Source organism: Salvelinus sp. IW2-2015, unplaced genomic scaffold, assembly GCF_002910315.2.
Source record: "Salvelinus sp. IW2-2015 unplaced genomic scaffold, ASM291031v2 Un_scaffold1237, whole genome shotgun sequence".
Taxonomy (NCBI): domain Eukaryota; kingdom Metazoa; phylum Chordata; class Actinopteri; order Salmoniformes; family Salmonidae; genus Salvelinus; species Salvelinus sp. IW2-2015.
Window position 1 is genome coordinate 12653 of NW_019942791.1, and position 16361 is coordinate 29013.

Consider the following 16361-nt stretch of genomic DNA (forward strand, 5'->3'; position numbering starts at 1 on the left):
GAAACTATACCTAACCTTAATCTAACCCTCACTCTTAAAACTAAGTTTAACCCTAACCTTAATTAATTTTGATCCCAATGCCTAAGTTTAGTCGTTCTGCCGGTTGAATATGAACTTCCTTTAATTCCAACTTCTTAACCAGAGTCCAGGAATAGTTTCAGCCATAGAAAGCATATCCTCTGTGATGCCTCCATTTTTCAATGTTCTTCAGTTCTACATGTGCAGGCTTTTGTTCAAACCCAGCATTAACACAGCAGACTCAACAAAACAACTAATAATCAATCCCCTGATTCATTGAATGATGTGTGTTAGCACTGGGCTCGGTTAAAAGCCTGCACACCTTGTGGGTCCCTAGGACCAGAACTGAACAACAACAATTCTACCAATGATGAGACATACGCCTTGTTTAAATCCCCTAAAAATGCAGTAACCCACCCTCCCTTCCTTGAGGTAATGATAGGATAAGTGAATACTAAGTCTCCACTCCTCATTACTTTACGAAAGGAGAAATCCTTTCTATATTTAAACTAGGCCTGAACTTCCACTTTGACGACAATTGACAGTAATGTACTTGGCGTCTGACACCATCATGTGGCAGCAGAGGGAATGGCTTTGGTATGCATCTAGAACAGTACAAATACTTTTCTCCATGTCTGCTAACAATCCCTCATCATGACCAATAGAATAACACACCGGAACAGCCTCATGTACTGCGGTGTGTGCTGACGACGGAAGGTCAAATCAGGTGACATGACAGAGGCCTACTTTTCCAGTATGAGCCCTCAGCACACATCTGCTGTCATGGCCTAAATAACATAGGATAGACACCGACATTCTTGGCAGGAAGAGGATGTTCTTTTGAAATATGTGCCTCTGTCGAACAGCAAAGCGAACATCTCTGCCTTTTCCACTTGTCCAATAGTTCCTTGTCCACAATGTATGAAGTCAGAACGTGCAAGTGCGGCGCGCGCCCGATGCCATTTGTGAAACTATGATAAATAGGTTATGCATTTACACTTATTTACAATGTAATGATGACAGTTTAAAACAGTCCTAAAATGCAACGGAAAGACAGGTCCGATAATATTATTTCTGTCCGTGGACCGTGACACCGTGACAACGGACCTAGGCTCTCGTGACACATTAACGGCAAACGGGAATGCGCATGTGATAAAGCAGTTGAGTTTGTTTTTGCGCGCCCACTACCTGAAACGAAGGGCACGAGCGAAAACGACACGCAAGAGGACTGGGGCGGCGCAGAATCGAATGAACTCGGGATCTTGAAAGTTGTGGTTATTTCCAACCCTACCGAGTTCGTTTATAACGGACGGTTCGATGAATGCTCGAATCTATTAAAGAGGTTAATTCACAGAAAGAAGCCCGTAGAGGGTGGGCAGATTTTCAACTGCTATGAAGATTCTCAAATTCTTCATGGGGTACAGTTGCAGAACGCTATGAACGCTGCCTGCTGTGTGACGTTGGCTTTGTTTGAAGACGCTGCATGAAACTGGGTATGTTGAAATGACAGATGCTGAGCTATTTAACCATTTAATTATTTGCCTAATATAAGTTATATGGCATGAAGTAGTAGAGCATATTAACAAAGGTCTGTTTCTGATCAAAATGGACCTGTATTTGTGTTTTTATTTAACCTTTATTTACGACTGCTGTAAGACTGCCACATATCACAACATGGACAGGCTACACTCTTGGTTGTGTTGTTGAACTGTCCTAAGTTTAAAACGTTTATGTGAACGGTAGTGTCTTAGCTCTTATTACTTATTTATATAATAAGAAATTGAACTGGAGCTACACATTTACTAAAACGAGTTAGTACCAGAATAACATAGAACAACACTGCGCATGACCAAGGGTGCTCCATTCTTAAAGGGGTCAGTAATCAGTAATTAACAGAACATAACATTCCTTCTCTTATACAATCAGTTACTTTTACCAAACCACAACTGAAACATTTCCCAGAACTTGTTGTAGTTATTTTGAGTCTTTTGATTTGAACTTGAACAGTTTGTTTGTTTGTTTATAAGTCCAGTCTGTCTGGTGGACGGTGCCTTCATTCTCGGTAGCACCTAGGATTGTCTGGAGGCTCCTGAACATCCTTAGTGTGTGCTTGTTCCATTATAGCTTTTGCTATAGCAGCACCTTCATCAACACGTTCCCTTTCAGCCTGGGGTCTCTTTACTGCCCCACCGTCCTCTACAGTTCCTTGCGTGTCACTCTCAGGAGCATCTCTCTCGATTGTTGTGCTGTTTTCCGTGGAATGCATTTGGTTTGAGTTTGAGTTTATTTTTATTTTTACAGGGACAGTGCACATTAATCAACGTTTCAGTAAAAGTGCCGGTTTTATCCAGCCGGCTAATTTTCAACCGCAGTTCCTGGGCAGGTTATTAAAAACAATTACAATATAGACAATAGCAACATAGAACAAGCAAGACATAGCAACATAGGACAAGCAAGACATAGCATACAGACAGAGCAACATAGAACAAAAAGCAGCAAGACAAAATTCATAAAAGCAACAAAGTGTTTCCACACCTTACAAGTTACAGACAACAGACATGGAAAGCGGCAACACACAGCTAGGGACCATGTTCACAAATCTGATTGACCTTTAGCCATGTCTTCAAGCATTTTGTGAAAGTGTGATATGTGGTGCAGTTATGTGTGTCTGATGGCAGTGTTATCCAGACATGGGAAGCACTCACAGAGAATGCAGATTTACTAAAGGTGCTTTTCCTTAGGGGAACTATACAGTCACCTCTCATGGCAGACCTTGTGGATCTGCTGCCATATGTCTGGGTTTTCTGTTTAACAAAAATATTGAGTGGAGGGGGAGCCAGGCCATTAAGGATCTTGAATACAAGACATGCGTCGGTGTATTGCACAAGATTTTCCCAACTCAAGAGCTCATGCTTTCTGAGGATGTGACAATGATGATGGCTATTGGGCTTCCTATCAAGCACTTTGAGAGCCTGTTTGTAGACAGACTGAATAGGTTTTAATGTTGTACAGCAAGCTTGGGCCCAACTAGTCAAGCAGTATGTTAAGTGGGGGAGTATCATAGATTTGAAGTACAGTTTTGCTAACTCTGTAGTCAAACAATTTCGTATAAATCGAAATTAGCTAGGTTGAATTTGGTTATTTGAATTACCTTTTTTCCACATGCTTTTTAAAAGAGAGGTTGGAATCAGTATGATGCCAAGGTACTTAAAATCGGATACCACCTGGAGCTTCTCCCCTGACACATAGACATCTGGCTCAGTAGCATCTGTTGCCCTCTTTGTGAAGAACATGCAAACTGTTTTTTTTCACATTGAGATGCAAACACGATCACTGAGCCACTTTGTAACCTGGACCATTACAGTAGTGAGTTCTTGTGCAGGCTTGTTTGTTGCTCTTTGCATGCACATATATCCACTGTATCTAATGCATACTTTGAACTTCAGAACCCAGACAGACAGAAGGCAGATCATTAATGTACAGGCTGAACAGGAGGCGCCCAGTATTGACCGCCTTGGGCAACGCCCACACATAGCTAAGAGTGGGCGAAGCAGCTCATTGCCGGGGACTCTGACACACTGATTCTGCCGTTCAAGGTATGATTTCATCCATCTCAAGGCATCGGGGGAAAAGTTGAACTTGGACAATTTTGTGATGAAATCTCATGGTTAACAGTATCAAAAGCCTTCCTTAGGTCCAGAAACACAGCCCCAACAGCACCCCTTTGTCCATCTTGGACTTCACATTTTCCAGAAGAAAGCAGTTGCCGTTTCTGTGAGTGTTTCGCTCTGAAGCCAAACTGCATGGAGTGTAATGTGAAGGCTGTTGTTGAGGTGGCAATCAGTTGTTCTGCTACACACTTTCAACAACCTTTGACACCACAGTAGTATACTAATGGCCTGTAGTTACTCACGTCAGCAGGGTCGCCTGATTTAAAGATGGCCGTATTATGGCCGATTCCATACCCTTGGAAACACACCAAGACCAATAGATTGTTGGTGACCTTAGTAATGGCCAATGAGTGACTCTTTGTAGTTTTAAGAAAGGTAGAGTCCATCCCAAAACCATCTTTGGCTTTAGAGTTCTTTAGTGAGCTAATCACCTTGTTCACCTTTGACTCAGAAACCTCCCTTATGATGAAGACAGGTTGAGTGTCATTCACTAGCACTGACCCAAGAAAACCAGTGGAGGGTCTGTGTCAGTACCCTGACAGAGTCAATAAAGTAGGAATTGAAGGCTATTGCTATTTCGACTGCATCCTGTTTAGATTGTTATTCACCATGATTTCTAGTCTTTTTGCGGTGTTACTATGGTCTTTCCCTGTTAACTTTTTTAGATCTCCCATATCAATTAGAATTCCCTTTGCTTCACCAATTATGTTAATTTTAAAAGTTTGCCTTGGCCTGTCTGATTTCTTTCATCACCTTATTTCTCAACATGGTACACCTACGTCTGTCATGCTCTAATTAGATTTAGGGCTATTTTTAGAGCATAATCTCGTTCTTTCATCAATTTCCAGATTTCTCCATTTGCCAAGGAAGAGTGCTCTTTTGGCCAGGTTTGGATTTGATTTTCTTTAGAAACCATTTATTGTAGTCTGGATGTGGATAGAAAACCTGACTATCAGCTTCACGTCTGTATAGGACAAGAGATCATTCCAGTTTATTCCCTTAATTGCTTTTCAAAATAGTTAATTCACTCTTAGGTATTCTGAGTTGATCCGACTTTCTAACAGTAGAGAGGTTAAACCTGCTCTTAGACAGCTTTCTGGCTATAAGTGTCAGATTATGATCAGACAGCCCAGTAACCATATTGAATGATTTAGCACTCTCTCTGGTTTATTACTGAACACCAAATCAATCTGGTAGAGCAACAAGTCACCCTGGTTGGCCCTTAACTAGCTGTGTAAGGTCAAAGTATTAGTGATCCGTTTGAGGGTTTTCCACAACACTTGTCTTCATAATTAATGTTAAAATCTCCCATTAAGATTACCTCTTCCCAAAATCACATTCCCTAAGCATGTATTAAACTGATCAAAAAAACAACTTTGGATGGAAGGTGGCCTATACATTCCAATGAGGGTAAAATAACAATTGTTTGGACAGTGTAACGTTCAGGCCAATACATTCTAGTTCATTATCACATGACCACTCAATTTGTTTACATCGGATATGTTCTTTAATGTAAATCATCATCATCATCCTCTTCCTTCAATCCTGTCTCTCCTGAAAACATTGTAGCCAGGCACAATCAAAGCAGCATATGGAGAGTTTTTATGGAGCCATGTCTCTGAGAGGCAGAGAAAGTCAAGGTTGGAGTCTGTGAGTAGATGTTGAATTTGATCACTTTTTGGAATGACACTACGAATGTTCAAGTGCCCCTAGTAGTCCCTTGGGCTTAGCTCGTGGGTCCCAGATGACTCGAGAGTGATTGACACATTGAAAAAGTTAAATTTTCTGTGTTTTCTGACGGCTGGGTTTAGGCCGTTTTGTTTCGTTTTGATTAGGGGCAGTTCGGTAGCGCAATTAACAATCCCTCTCGCCTGCACTGGATGCGGGGAACTAATTAAAATAGCTTGCGTACCAGAAGCAGAGTCAGGGATCGCATATAGCGACTCTGGTATGTTTGAAGAGTCAATCTATCCTGGAGCCGGGTGAGTCGAGAGAAACCATAGGACCATAGCACTCACCCACCTCCACAGCGGCGACGACCAGTGGACGAGGCCATCCACCGCTCTCCACTCCGGTGCGTATCGCTGGCTCTGTGATATTGGGCCCAGGATTGAGTTGTACATCCCCGGAGATCAGGAGGGTAGTGAACAGGTAGTTTAACAGTTTCCGATAAATGTTGGACTTGTGTTTGTTACGCCTAAGCGGTTCAGTAGAATAAGGAGCGAGGTAGACTTGGCCATTATTCAGAACATTATGGTATGCTGTGTACTGTCCGCTCCCGTGGAACGGTGAACCAATGTGTTTGGTGTTGATATTCTCCGGTAGTAGACTGATTGTGTCATCCCAGCAAGGACGCACTGAGATTATCAGTAGAGCAGCTACATAACTGACAATCATGGCAGAGTACTGGAGATAAAACACATCATTGCGCTTTAACTCTTTGCATGAGTTACTTAGCTGGGATCGGTGTACACCTGATGGTTTAGATAAAATTACAGCATTCGAATGAGAAGCGGCACCTGCCGCACCACCCTGTCTTCCGTCCGCCATTTTCCTTCCTGACGCTGCCACATTATGTCTGGGGTCACTTGAACCTGGTAAGTTCTGGGTACTGTTTGTGTATGTACGGTCCCTCTTGTCCATTTCCCTCCCCTTCTGTAGTCTTGCACCATCACTTCCTGTCCTGTTTGGAGATGGCGCTCCCGGCCACCAGAGAGCATCTTGGCTTGTATGTTCAGCGCTTCATTACGCCTGTTTGGCTTCATGATGTCCAGATGTGTGCGGAGAGGCCTCCCGAACATCAGTGCGGCTGGGCTTTCATTTGTCGTGGCAAGTGGGGTGTTTCGGTAGGAGYCCAGGAACTTGGCCAGTTTTGTTTGCAAAGTCCCTTCGTCTCGTTTTGCTGCACGGAGTCCTTGCTTTAGGGTTTGCACAAAGCGTTCTGCCAGCCCATTGGTGGCAGGGTTGTACGGAGCTGAGGTTGAGTGTTTGATTCCATTTACTGACATGAATCTTGTAAACTCGTCACTTACAAAAGCTTGCGCGTTGTCACTTACCAGCTGCAGCGGCAATCCGAAGCGTGCAAACGTTGTTCTGAGACACTCTATCGTCTGAGCTGAGGTGGAGGAGTCAGTGCAAAACACCTCTGGCCATTTGGAATGGGCATCAACTATAACCAGAAACATGTGCTTTTCAAAGGGACCAGCGTAGTCCACATGAATTCTCTGCCATGGCTCTGTGGGCCATTCCCATGGGTGGACTGGGACAGGAGCAGGCATGTGAAGGGTTCCCAAACATCCGCTACAGTTCTTTGCCATGTTTTCTATCTGTTGGTCCAGACAATTCCAACATGACCTTCATGTAGTTGCTGCAAAACCTAATGTTGGCATTTCTGGGGTATCATTACTCTCATTCCCCACATCAAACATCCTTGGTACGTTGTAATTTCATTTCTCCGCTGGAAATACGGAGTCAGCTCCTTTCTGCCTGTAGCTGGCCATCCTGATATGGTGTAGGTGTACACTTTTGACAAGGTCACATCTTTCCTTGTCTCCTGTTTGATAACTGTGCTTGTGACTGGTAGTGCCTCGAGCTGAGCGGTATGGAAAATGTCCACTGCATCCACACTCCTTTGTCTTTCTCTTGTACACGGCAGTCTGGATAATCCATCTGCATTTGTGTGGAGGGACGACGACTTAAACTCAATGGCATACATATGGCTGGCAAGGAACAAGGCATATCGCTGTTACCTGGCTACTGTCATTGCCGGAATGCCTTTCTTTGGACTGAAAATGGAAAGCAACGGCTGGAGATCCGTAACCAGTGTGAAACGCTTGCCATATAGGTATGAGTAGAATTTCTTGACGCCCCACACTAGCGCCAGTGCTTCTTTGTCGATTTGTGAGTTGTTTTTCTCTGCATCATTCAATGTTCGTGACGCAAATGCAACTGGCCTCTCTGACCCATCTTTCAGTGTGTGTGAAGTGATGCGTCCCCCTAAGCCATAAGGGGACGCATCACAAGKCAACTTCACTGGCAGTTCAGGGTCGTAATGCATCAGGACCTGTTCAAATGTGATGAGCCATTTTGCCTCAAGAAACGCATTTTCACACTGTTCTGTCCACTGCCATGTCCTATTCTTTTCCAGGAGCTGATTTAGAGGCTGGAGTACTGCTGAAAGGTTTGGGAGGAATCTGTAGTATGATCAGTCCCGTAAAAGATCTCACTTCTGTGATATTTTGTGGTCGTGGTGCCTGTACCACTCCATCGATTTTGTCCTGTGTTTTGTGCAATCCATTGCGGTCGATTTCATGTCCACAGAAGACAATCTTGTCTTTGAAGAACTCACACTTCTGTAAGTTTGCCTGTAGACCATACTCTTTCAGTCTTTTCAGGACCTCTTCCAGGTTAGCCAGGTGCTCTTTGTCGGTGCGTCCTGTTATGATCATGTCATCCAGGATACACTGGGTTCCTGGGATTCCTTGCAAAATCTGGTCAATAGTTCATTGCCAAATGGCTGGGGCTGATGCAATGCCAAAAACCAGGCGTTTATACCTGTATAGACCTTTGTGTGTGTTTATTGTCAGGTACTGTTTGGAGCTCTCTTCAACCGGTAGCTGCAGGTAAGCCTGTTTCAGATCGATTTTACTGAAATGTTTTCCACCAGCTAGTGCAGCAAAGATGTCATCCAGACGTGGCAGGGGGTATTGCTCCACATGCAACAGTGAATTCACAGTTACCTTGAAGTCCCCACACATTCTAACAGACCTGTCTTTCTTTACATCAGGAACTATGGGTGTGGCACATTCGCTTCTGTCCACTTTCGTCAGGATCCCTGTATCCTGCAAGTGATCGATTTCCGCTTCCACCTTTGGTCTCAGGGAGTATGGAACAGATCTGGCTTTGCAYAATTTTGGGGTTGCGTCATCTCTCAGTACAAGTTTTGCTGTGAAGCCTTTTACTGTTCCCATCTGATCACTGAACACTGTTGTATTTCTTCCACAAGTGTTCCAGTGTTTGGTCTGTGTCTTTCTCTTTGGACTGGAACGTGTGGAGCATTTTCAAGTCACACCAGTTCAGCTTTATTTTTGAAAGCCATTCCCTGCCAAATAATGGGGGGCCAGTTCCAGGCACGACATACAGCTGTAACTGCTGTTTTGCTCCCCATAACTCACTCTGACCTGCAACGCCCCCATTGGCCTCAATCTCTCTCCTGAGTAGGTCTTCAGCAACACATTTGTGTTCTTCAGCTTGATAGCCTTGAAGTGCTCATTGTAGACAGTAGTGGAAATTATAGACACTGCAGATCCTGTGTCCAGCTCCATTTTGAGGGGTTTGCCTTTGATTTCTGGTGTCACCAATATTATGCTACTGCTGGGAGAAGTCACTGTGTTTAACTCCATTGTACCAATTAATCGTTCATCTGAATCGCTGCCACTGTTCTCTGCTAGTGCATTCAGACCCTTTAATTTTCTCAGTTTTCCTGTTGTGACTGAATTTTGCTATGCATGCTCTTTGAATGTGCCCCGTTCTACTGCATTTGTGACAAATTTCGTCTTTGAAACGGCAGTCCTCTGCTCTGTGAACTTCTGTCACACCTGTTGCATTTTTTTGGCCACACGTGGGCGCTGTCGGCTGCGTGAACTTGTGCAGGGAAGTTTGTGATAGGTCAGTATTTATTTTACTTTGCAACTCAAATGCATCTTTAGTCGCGATTTCCATAGCCACAGCAATTTCAACAGCCTTTGCAAACGTGAGATCTGATTCTGTGAGCAAACGTTTTTGAATGTGTTCATGTTTCAGTCCACAAACAAATCTATCCCTTAACCTCTCTAGGGTATGTGGGACGGTAGCGTCTCACCTCGTCAACAGCCAGTGAAACACTCATAGGACTTCATGTTACACAATACATGTATGTTTTGTTAGGTAAAGTTCATATTTATATCCCAAAATCTCAGTTTACATTGGCGCGTTATGTTCAGTATAACGCGCCAATGTGGCTCTTTTGCAGAGAGCCACATGAATTTACAGAAATAGTCATCATAAATGTTGATCAAAATACAAGTGTTACACATTGAATTTTAGATACACTTCTCCTTAATGCAACCGCTGTGTCAGATTTAAAAAAAACTTTACGGAAAAAACAAACCATGCAATAATCTGAGTATGGCGCTAAGACGACAAATCAACCCAAAGAGATATCCGCCATGTTGGAGTCAACATAAATCAGAAATAGCATTATAAATATTCACTTACCTTTGATCTTCATCAGAATGCACTCCCAGGAATCACAGTTCCATAATAAATGTTTGTTTTGTTCGATAATGTCCATAATTTATGTCCAAATTCCTCCTTGTTGTTCGCGCGTTCAGTACACAATCTAAACTCACGACGCGCGTGCAAGTCCAGCGGAAAGTACGGACGAAAAGTCCAAAAAGTTCCGTTAGTCTGTAGAAACATGTCAAACGATGTATAGAATCAATCTTTAGGATGTTTTTAACATAAATCTTCAATAATGTTCCAACCGGAGAATTCCTTTGTCTTCAGAAATGTGATGGAACGCAGCTAACTCTCACATGAACGCACGTGTATGGTCAGCTCGTGGCACTCTGGGAGAGACCTAACTCAATCTCCTCTCATTCGCCCCCACTTCACAGTAGAAGCATCAAACAAGGTTCTATAGACTGTTGACATCTAGTGGAAGCCTTAGGAAGTGCAACATGACCCCATTTCCACTATCTTGGATAAGCGAGAGTTGAAAACCTACAAACCTCAGATTTCCCACTTCCTGGTTGGATTTTTTCTCAGGTTTTTGCCTGCCATATGAGTTCTGTTATACACAGACATCATTCAAACAGTTTTAGAAACTTCAGAGTTTTCTATCCAAATCTACTAATAATATGCATATCCTAGGATCTGGGCCTGAGTAGCAAGCAGTTTACTCTGGGCCCATTTTTCATCCGGACATGAAAATACTGCCCCCTACCCCAAAGAAGTTAATGGGTCATTTAGGTTCTCTCCAAACTGGCAATGTTCAGACAGTTTCTTCAACTCTGCTACATATGTACTAACACCCTCCCCCTCATTCTGATCTCTCTTGTGGAAACAAAAACGTTCCGCGATGAGGAGTGGTTTAGGTTATAGGTGATTTTGCAATATCTCCACAATCTCTGTGAATGTTTTATTTGAGGGCTTCAGAGAGGCAGTCAGATCTCTTAGCAAACTGTACGTTTTTGGGCCAATTAAACTCAACAGCGCTGGTACTCTCTCTTGTTATCAGCAATGTCGTTTGCAATGAAGTACTGTTCCAGTCGTTCAATGTAAGTTGCCCAGTTTTCTTGCGTGTCATCAAACACATCTATTTTCCCGATGCTAGCCATTCTCTTTACCTCCCGCTTCATGGGTCTTTGATCTGCCGCCTCCCTTCTCGTCAGCTCTCGCCTCGTCGTCGTCACTGCTTGCTAGCTGTTGTGCTACAGGGTCAAAATCGTCCTCTCTTCCTACGAGCTCCATCTGCATTCGTGATGCACACTGCAGTTAATCATCCTCGTCACCATTGTAGTGTCTTAGCTCTTATTACTTATTTATATAATAAGAAAGACTCTGAATACAAGAAATTGAACTGGAGCTTCCCTTCACAAAATGTATATAATTTTGTTGCTTTTTTTGAGGTCTAATATGGTCCAAGGCAGGGCTGTGCACAGACCTTTTGGGGGGCATGTGCTAAAAAAAAGGGTCACCCCCAAAAAAGGTTTCCCACAACCGCAGTCAGACTGTTTGAGCAATTATTACAAGAAAAAGTGGAAAGCAGCTATACAACCAAATGAGTCTGTATCTGTAGACTACTATCTACACCCTCTAACCAAATGAGTCTGTATCTGTAGACTACTATCTACACCCTCTAACCAATGAAGTCGTCGTTATCTGTGTAGACTACTATCTACACCTCTAACAAATGAGTCTGTAATCTGTACTGACTACTATCTACACCTCTATCCAAATGAGTCTATCTGTAGGACTACTATCTACACCTCTAACCAAATGAGTCGTATCTGTAGACTACTATCTACAACCCTCTAACCAAATAGTCTGTTATCTGTAGACTACTATCTACACAAGAGCGTCTTGACGATTTATGATTTTCAATGCGACTGATTTACCGATTATTGGAGACCAAAAAAAGCCGATACCGATTAATCGGCCGATTTTTAAATTAAAAAAGAAGAAGAATTGTAATAATGACAATTACAACAATACTGAGATGAACACTTATTTTAACTTAATATAATACATCAATAGTAAAATCATTTAGCCTCAATAAATAAATGAAACATGTTCAATTTGGCTTTAATAATGCAAAAACAAAGGTTGGAGAAGAAAGTAAAAGTGCAATATGTACCATGTAAGAAAGCTAACGTTTAAGTTGGGCCTTGCTCAGAACATGAGAGAATACAAAACTGGTGGTTCCTTTTAACACCGAGTCTTCAATTTTCCCAGGTAAGAAGTTTTAGGTTGTAGTTATTATAGGAATTATAAGACTATTTTCTCTCTATGATTTGGTATTTCATATACCTTTGACTATTGGATGTTCTTATAGGCACTTTAGTATTGCCAGTGTAACAGTATAGCTTTCCGTCCCTCGCCTTGCTCCTACCTGGGCTCGAACCAGGAACAACATCGACAACAGCCACCCCCTCAAAGCAGAGCAAGGGGAACAACTACTCCAAAGTCTCAGAGCGAGTGACGGTTGAAACACCAATTAGCGCGCACCCCGCTAACTAGCTAGCCATTTCACATCGGTTACACCAGCCTAATCTCGGGAGTTGAGAGGCTTGAAGTCATAAACAGCGCAATTCTTGAAGCATTGCGAAGAGCTGCTGGCAAAACGCACAAATGCTGTTTGAGTGAATGCTTACGAGCCTGCTGGTGCCTACCATCGCTGCCCAGTCAGACTGCCCTATCAAATCATGGACTTAATTATAACATAACACACAGAAATACGAGCCTTAGGTCATTAATATGTCGAATCCGGAAACCATCATCTTGAAAACAAAACGTTTATTCTTTCAGTGAAATACGGAACCGTTCCGTATTTATCTAACGGGTGGCATCCATAAGTCTAAATATTCCTGTTTACATGCACAACCTTCAATGTTATCGTCATAATACTGTAAAATTCTGGCAAATTAGTTTCGCAAATGAGCCAGGCGGCCCAAACTGTTGCATATACCCTGACTCTGCGTGCATTGAACGCAAGAGAAGTGACACAATTTCACCTGGTTAATATTGCCTCTTTTAGCAAAATATGAAGGTTTAAAAATATGTACTTCTGTGTATTGATTTTAAGAAAGGCATTGATGTTTATGGTTAGGCACACGTTGGAGCAACGACAGTCCTTTTTCGCGAATGCCACCGCATCGATTATATGCAACGCAGGACACGCTAGATATAACTACACATGGTTGATGATATTAGTAGTTTAGTGATTACGATTGATTGTTTTTTATAAGATAAGTTTAATGCTAGCTAGCAACTTACCTTGGCATAACAGGCAGGCTCCTCGTGGAGTGCATTGTAAGGCAGGTGGTTAGAGCGTTGAACTAGTTAACCGTAAGGTTGCAAGATTGAATCGCCGAGCTGACAAGGTAAAAATCTGTCGTTCTGCCCCTGAACAAGGCAGTTAACCCACCGTTCCTAGGCCGTCATTGAAAATAAGAATGTTTTCTTAACTGACTTGCCTAGTTAAATAAAGGTGGGAAAAATAAATTAATCGGCCCTAATTAATCGGCCATTCCGATTAATCGGTCGACCTCTAATCTACACCCTTTAACCAAATGAGTCAAGCCTGATCCCCATAAGATGGATCCCACAACCTTACATGTGTGTCTGGGTGCACATGACTGTGTACGTAGGGTATACATTCATTTCATTTGAGGTATATTGGTTATGCCTCAAGTGAATTTCAGATTTTTTTGTATTGCTCATATTTCCTGGCCTGGTCCCAGATCTGTTTGTGGTCTTGCCAACACCTGTCATCGTCAAGCCAAACATGACAATGAGTGACAAAGAGTTGGCATGATGGCACAGACTGGCACTCAAGCAGTTTTCTCCCTCTGTAACTTAACTTCCAATCCTGCTCTAATTCTTTCCCCATTTCCTTCACCACAGTAACTTCCACTCTGGGTCAGACATGTCTGTGATAGTGGGAGCGGGGCGGTTCATAGCCCAGAGGGTTACCAGAAGCATCACCTACTACTACACCAGCCGGACACCAGGGGGCGATAGCCCATCCCCCTCTCCTCCCACCATCTCCCCCACCTCCTCACATCTAGACGCTCCTTTTCCCTCACCCTCGTACTCCCTCTCCACCCCCTTGCTCCCAGACTTGCCCACTCACCACGACGTTTCCTCAATTCTCACCCCTTCCGCTTTGGATGTACCACCCCTCTCTCCATCCTCGCCCTCCTCCCACCGTCCCCTCCTCCTCCTTTTCCCGTGGCTTGGCGCGCGACCAGGGGCCATGGCGAAGTACCGGGACATCTACCTGGAACGCGGCCTGGACATCCTATCTGTGGAGAGCACTGTGTGGTACTTCCTGTGGCCTCGCTGGGGGCTGGAGTATGCAGCCGAGGTCCTGGAGCTCCTTGACGACCCGCGTTTCAAAGGGCGCCCCCTTCTGGTCCACGCCTTCTCCATCGGCGGGTACACCTTCACCCAGCTGCTCAGCCAGATGGTCAGGGAGCCACACAAGTACCCAGGCCTGGCCCAACGGGTCATAGGACATGTCTATGACAGCCTGGTGATCGGGTCGCTGGAGCATATGGCTACAGGTGAGAGAGAGGGGAAGGAAAGGAGGTAGGATTATTACTCTGAGAAAGGAGAGGGATCTGTTACTGAGACGGTGTGTGTGTATGGGTTAGTTTGTGTGTGGATGTGACAGAGAAAATAATTTGAAATGTAATTTCAAATGTAATGTAATAATCTGTGTGTGTCTATGTGTGTGCCTCAGGCCTGGGCAAGACCCTGTTCCCTCGTATCGAGCCCCTGGTGCGATACACCGCTCTGCTCTACTTCTGGCTCTTCAAATCCCAGACGGTGCACTACTACGACAACTCAGTCCAGGTCTTCTACAACAGCCCCGTCACTGCCCCGGCGCTCTTCTTCTTCTGCGAGAACGACGCGATGTGCGACCCCGTCACCATGGAGGCGGTCCTCGACTTCTGGAGGAAGCGGGGCGTTGCTGTGGAAACCAGGAAGTGGAAGGAGTCTGTGCACGCTGCTCATCTACGCTGTCACCGAGAGGAGTACCTCTCAACACTGGAGACATTTTTTCACTTGCTCAACATCGCCCCCCTCAGGGCTAAGATGTGAATGGCTCATGTGCTAATCACAGTGAGGGGTTTGATAATTCAATAAATCCTGCATACTCATGCTCCATCACAAATGTTATAACAATATTATAACAGTGTAGTCATGTAGCATGTAAACTTTTATCCATAGAAACTTGGTTGACACCTACCCAGCATATGGGTCACGAGGGAATCTAACCCACAACACACAAGTTTTACTTCCCTGTTGCTATAATAACAACATATCCAATCCTAACTCCTAGCATGTGTTTTGACTTTACTATGTTAAGGTCGGTGTGCCTTGGGTGTTTGGGAAATCCTGACCTAGACTTCAGGCTACAGGAATAGTATTTTGTATATTTTTCCCACGTTACACACAGTAAGTGTGCAGAAAGAAGATTGAAAAAGGATAGAAAATTAACTAATGGGTCAAATAGTATCAGAATAAAATAGACTGTTAGATGTATGTAGTTCTGTCCTTGAGCTGTTCTTGTCTATGTTGTGTATTATGTCATGTTTCATGTTCTGTGTGGACCCCAGGAAGGGGGATGAGACCTCTGTAGTGGTAGTCCTCTGAAATGTAGGCTACAAGACCTCTTCAGAGGACTACCACTAAAATGGAGGGTACAAGACCTCTTCAGAGGACTACCACCAGCCCCTACGATGGAGGGTATGAGACCTCTTCCTAGGACCACCACCAGCCCCTACGATGGAGGGTATGAGACCTCTTCAGAGGACCACCACCAGCCCCTACGATGGAGGGTATGAGACCTCTGGACGTCTTCATGCTTATCAACTCTATGAGCATCAGGCCAAAAGGATTCTGCACGGATGTTGTCTTATGCGTTTCTAGAATCTGTTGTAATTATTTGTTATAACTGGACACCAATGTTTTGTAGCAGGCTTATGGGAACAAGGAGCGCGCTAGCCAGGTACTGGTGGAAGAGAAGATCCGGAGAAGAAGTGGTGGTGGATCGGCCACACCCTCCGAACGCCCCCTTTCCAACATCACCAGGCAAGCTGTATCCTGGAACCCACAAGGGAAAAGAGCATACTGAATTAACACCTGGAGGTGAGAGATGAAGGAAGATACAAGGAAAACCAGCATGAGGTGGAACCACAGGAGGTTGGTGGCACCTTAATTGTGGAGGACGGGCTCGTGGTCATGCCTGGAGCGGAATAAGTGGAATGGTATCAAATACATCAAACACGTGGTTTGATGACATTCCATACAGCCATTATTATAGGCCGTTCTCCCTCAGCAGCCTCCACTGTACTGGGGAATGAGAAGAATACTGCCCAGAACAGTGATGGAGAGCAGCCT

The 16361-nt window shown here is 44.0% G+C and overlaps 1 protein-coding gene across 1 annotated transcript; it reads left to right on the top strand.

Annotated features, from left to right (window-relative positions):
• The first annotated feature begins 1195 nt into the window (after positions 1–1195).
• Positions 1196–15507, top strand: LOC112070148 (transmembrane protein 53-like). Its single transcript, XM_024137567.2, has 3 exons — positions 1196–1511; positions 13857–14518; positions 14698–15507. The coding sequence occupies exons 2-3, from the start codon at positions 13879–13881 to the stop codon at positions 15057–15059; spliced, it is 1002 nt and encodes a 333-aa protein (XP_023993335.1). The 5' UTR covers positions 1196–1511; positions 13857–13878; the 3' UTR covers positions 15060–15507.
• Positions 15508–16361: the final 854 nt, after the last annotated feature.

Bases quoted from the DNA above. Each gene is read 5' to 3' on its own strand.
- LOC112070148 (XM_024137567.2), top strand. From the start codon at position 13,879: ATGTCTGTGATAGTGGGAGCGGGGCGGTTCATAGCCCAGAGGGTTACC. The intron at 14,519-14,697 runs GTGAGAGAGAGG...TGTGTGCCTCAG, and splicing joins GCTGGAGCATATGGCTACAG to GCCTGGGCAAGACCCTGTTC.